The sequence below is a fragment of the Lepidothrix coronata genome, unplaced genomic scaffold, assembly GCF_001604755.1.
Source record: "Lepidothrix coronata isolate B3197 unplaced genomic scaffold, Lepidothrix_coronata-1.0 Scaffold441, whole genome shotgun sequence".
Taxonomy (NCBI): domain Eukaryota; kingdom Metazoa; phylum Chordata; class Aves; order Passeriformes; family Pipridae; genus Lepidothrix; species Lepidothrix coronata.
In genome coordinates, this window is record NW_016690621.1 from 47,236 (window position 1) to 51,637 (window position 4,402).

Below are 4,402 nucleotides of genomic sequence, written 5' to 3' on the forward strand. Positions count from 1 at the left end.
GTGTCCCCTCCATCCCTCCACCCCGGTGTCCCCCTTTGCCCCCAAGTGTCCCCGTGTCCCCCCCGTTCCCCTGTGCCCCCAGTGTCCCCCGGCGTGCCCGCGGCGATGCCGGAGGCCGTTCACTACATCCACCTGCAGAACTTCAGCCGCTCGCTGCTGGAGACGCTCAACGGGCAGCGGGTGGCGGGGCAGTTCTGCGACGTCACCGTGCGCATCCGCGAGGCCTCGCTGCGCGCCCACCGCTGCGTGCTGGCCGCGGGCAGCCCCTTCTTCCATGACAAGCTGCTGCTGGGCCACTCGGCCATCGAGGTGCCGCCCGTGGTGCCCTCGGCGGCCGTGCGGCAGCTGGTGGAGTTCCTGTACAGCGGCAGCCTCGTGGTGGCACAGTCGGAGGCGCTGCACATCCTCACCGCGGCCTCGGTGCTGCAGATCAAGACGGTCATCGACGAGTGCACCCAGATCATCTCGCAGAGCCGCGGCCCCGCCGTGATGCCCCCGGCCCAGAAACTGCCGCCGGGGCCGCCGGCGGAGCTGGAGAACTTCTCGGAGCCGTTGCCGAGCGGCCACAGCCGGAAGCAGCGGCAGCCGCTGCGCCTCGCGCCGACGCTCAAGGAGGAGGAGGAGGCGAAGGAGGAAGAGGAAGATGAGGACGGCGGTGCCCAGGAGGGCGTTGTCCCGCCCGGTGCGGCCCTCCCGGCTTTCCCGGCACCAGACCCACCATTTTTCGGTGCCCCCGAGGCATTCCCAGACACGTTCCTGGCACCCTGGGCCGGCGACGACGGCGGCACCGCATTCGGGGCAGAGCGTGGACGGGAGGCACTGTGCGGGGACGGGTTTGGGTTTGGGGCACCCCCGGCATTGCCGCCACCCTACGAGGGTGGGACAGAGGCGGGGGGAGCCCCCCCAGTGCCCACGGTGCCCCCAGTGGGGCCCCTGCGCGGCCCCCAGCCCCCCTACCAGTGCGGGCACTGCCAGAAGAGCTTCAGCTCCCGCAAGAACTACACCAAGCACATGTTCATCCACTCGGGTGAGCACGGGGGGAACACGGGGATGTGGGGGGGACACAACGGGGGCAGGGAGGGCAGGGTGGGCAGGGTTGTGCCCTGGGAGGATCCGCATTGACTCACGGCGATCTGTGGTTGACTTGTGGATGTGCATTGCTCTTGACCCATGTTGGCCTGTGCTGACCCCTGTTGACTCACGCTGACCCATGCTAAGCCATGCTGACCCGTGCTAAGCCATGCTGACCCATGTCGGTTCGTTGACCCATGTTCACTCATGCAGACCTGCCCCATACTGACCCGTGTTGCCCCACGTTTGTCTCTCCGCAGGTGAGAAGCCCCACCAGTGCTCCATCTGCTGGCGCTCCTTCTCCCTCCGGGACTACCTGCTGAAGCACATGGTGACCCACACGGGCGTCCGCGCCTTCCAGTGCGGCGTCTGCTGCAAACGCTTCACCCAGAAGAGCTCCCTCAACGTCCACATGCGAACCCACCGCCCCGAGCGCTTCCAGTGCCGCCTCTGCACCAAGGGCTTCTCCCACCGCACCCTCCTGGAGCGCCACGCCGCCGCCTCTCACCCCGGGCCCCCCCCGGGGCCCCCGCCGGGGCCGCCACCGCTGCCGCCGGAGGCCGGAATGGCCGCGTGGCCGGGGACTGACGCCGCGGGCGCCGGCCCCGCTCACACGGCGTGAGGGGGCACCAGGGGGGGGGTCTCTGCCCCCCAAATTCCTCAAAGGTGGATTTTGGGGCTCCAGGCCTTTTTGAGGTGAAACCTGGAGGAAGCTGAGCCACGGGGACGTTCCCGGGGACAGGAGAAGGGGAACAGAACAGGGGAATCGGGAACACCCGGCAGGAGCACGGAGCAAATCCTCCTGGAAGCTGGGCAGGTGGGACACCAGGAGGTGGTTGGTGATGGCCTCGGTGGAGCTCAGGGGCTCTTCGGGTGGTGATGACATCATCAACCTGGACTTGTCCAAAGCACCTGAGGTGGATCCCAAGGAAGTCCTGGAACTGAGCTGGAGAGACAGGGATTGGATGGATGGGCCACGCCCTGAGGCCAGAGGAGATGCTCCAGGGGCTGGAGAGAGAGGAAGTGTCCCACTTGGAGAAGGGAAGGATCTGGGGACACCTCAAAGCCCCTTCCAGGGCCTGAATAGGCTCCAAGAGCTGGAGAAGGACTTTGGACAAGGCGTGGAGTGCCAGGACACAGGGAATGGCTTCCAGCTGGAAAAGGGGACACTTGGGTGGGATTCTGGGGAGAAATCCCTCCCTGTGAGGGCAGGGAGGGGCTGGCATGGAATTCCCAGAAAAGCTGTGGCTGCTCCATCCTGGAAGTGTCTATGGAATGTCCTTTCCCCCACCAAACCATTCCCTGGTTCCGTCACTGTGACCCCACCCCAGCCTTGGATGGACACAGGGATGGACACATGGATGGACACGCGGATGGACACACAGGTGGACACAGGGATGGACACACAAGACGGACATGGGGTCCGCCCCTTCCCCCAGGTGGCTCCTGTCCCCCCAAACAGTGGCCAGTGGGGGGTGGCTCAAATGGTCTTGGTGGCATCTGGGGGTGACAATGAACACAGGAGGACACTGGGGAGAGAGGGGGGATTCTGGGGACGGGGGGGGGACCCTGGGGACACGTGGGGGGACCTGGGGAAATGGGAGGGGACTTGGGAGAATGGGGGGGACACTGGGGGACACCAGAGGGGACATGGGGGAGGACAGGAGGAGACTTGGAAGGACACTGGGGGGACACTGGAGCCAGTGGGGGGACATAATGGGGGACACTGGGACACAAAGAGGGGACACTGTCCCAGGGCCACCACTGCTCAGGGCCCCTCAGCCTCTGGTCCCAGTGTCATGCGGGGCCCTCCCAGTAACGCCCCCAGTACCCCCGGCAGTCCCAGTAAAGCTCAGTGCTCCCAGTAATCCCAGTGCTCCCAGTACCGTCCAGTGCTCCCAGTATTCCCAGTCCTTCGTCAGCCCTGCAGCGCATTGGTTCCCCGACCTGTCAATCATCGCCTCCGCCCCTCCTCCCCGCCGAGCCCGGAAGCCGATTGGCCAAGCGTCACGTCTCTACAGTCCCCGCCCTCCCCGTGGCGTTTCCACCGCTGATTTGCGCGTTCTCCTTCCCGCCCTTTTTCCTCCCGCCTGCTCCTCTTCTATTGGTCCTCACCCCGTCAATCCCTCGTCCCCCCTTTCATTGGACCATGCGCTGTCCATCAGGCTCAGCGGGCGGTGATTGGCCGAAGCGGGGGGGCGGGACCGGAAGCCGTGAGGGGAGACCGGGCCACCATGTCGGGCCCTGAGGCGGCGGCGGCGGCCAGGACGGGCTCGGAAGGGGTCGGGAAGGGCCCGCGAGTGGAGCCCTTGGGGCACCTGGAGCTGCTGGAGCACTGCGGGCGCTGCCGGGAGCGCCTGAGCCCCCAGCGGAACCCGCGGCTCCTGCCCTGCCTGCACTCGGTGTGCGGGACCTGCCTCGGCGGAGATGGAGCGGGTGAGGGGGGACTGGGGGAGCTGGGAGGCACTGGGAGCACTGGGGGACACTGGGAGCAATGGGGGACCCTGCCCCACTAACGAGCCGCCACAGAGGGGGGTGTGGGGTGACCCTGGTACCCCCTCTGCCCCCCCCCCGTCCCCCCTGACCTCGTGTCCCCGCTGTCCCCGCAGTGTTCGAGTGCCCCGTGTGCCACTACCAGTGTCCCCTGGGGGACATCCTGGACAACTTCTTCCTGCAGGACAGTGGGGCTGGAGCCACCGCAGGGCCTGAGCCCCGACAGGTAGAGCCTCGTTAGCGTTAATTAGCGCTAATTACCGGGGAGGAGGTAGCCCAGCCTGTCCCTTGTCCTCAGAGCTGCAGCAGCTGCGAGGACAACGCGGCGGCCACGAGGTTCTGCGATGACTGCGCCGAGCCCCTGTGTGACACCTGCGTGCAGGCCCATCTCAGGGTCAGGTACACCCGGGGCCACTCCGTCAGGGACATCGGTGAGTCACTGTCACCTCAGTGTCACTGTCACAGCCCCCTGTCACCCCTATCCCTGTGTGACACCTGCGGGCAGGCCCATCTCAGGGTCCCGCTCCCATTCCCAGTGCTATCCTGGTGCCATTCCCAATCCCATTCCCAGTGCCGTTCCCAGTCCATTCCCAGTCCCCTTCCTGTGTCATTTGTGCAGGCAGAGCTGCTCTCCAGGACATTCCCATCCCAGTCCATTCCTGCAGGCTCAGTCCCATCCCAGTCCATCCCCACAGGCTCAGCCCCATCCCAGTCCATCCCAGTCCATTCCCACAGGCTCAGTCCCATCCCAGTCCATTCCCACAGGGTCAGCCCCATCCCAGTCCATCCCAGTCCATTCCCACAGGCTCAGTCCCATCCCAGTCCATTCCCACAGGCT

General features: G+C 66.2%; 2 protein-coding genes across 2 annotated transcripts in view; both read left to right on the forward strand.

Annotated features, from left to right (window-relative positions):
* Positions 1-6: 6 nt before the first annotated feature.
* ZBTB45 (zinc finger and BTB domain containing 45) lies at positions 7-1,693 on the forward strand. The gene is made up of 2 exons (XM_017839607.1): positions 7-1,027; positions 1,332-1,693. The coding sequence occupies exons 1-2, from the start codon at positions 106-108 to the stop codon at positions 1,691-1,693; spliced, it is 1,284 nt and encodes a 427-aa protein (XP_017695096.1). The 5' UTR covers positions 7-105.
* TRIM28 (tripartite motif containing 28) overlaps positions 1,627-4,402 on the forward strand; it is a 10,361-nt gene continuing 7,585 nt past the window's right edge. Inside the window, exons 1-4 of the mRNA XM_017839608.1 lie at positions 1,627-2,456; positions 3,237-3,507; positions 3,681-3,790; positions 3,863-4,399. Coding sequence (XP_017695097.1) covers positions 1,914-2,456; positions 3,237-3,507; positions 3,681-3,790; positions 3,863-4,399 — 1,461 coding nt within the window. The 5' untranslated portion in view covers positions 1,627-1,913. The remainder of the gene's footprint in view (positions 2,457-3,236; positions 3,508-3,680; positions 3,791-3,862; positions 4,400-4,402) is intronic.

Coding starts and splice junctions, on each gene's coding strand:
- ZBTB45 (XM_017839607.1), top strand. CDS start 106: ATGCCGGAGGCCGTTCACTACATCCACCTGCAGAACTTCAGCCGCTCG. Junction 1,028..1,331: donor GCACATGTTCATCCACTCGG/GTGAGCACGGGG, acceptor GTCTCTCCGCAG/GTGAGAAGCCCCACCAGTGC.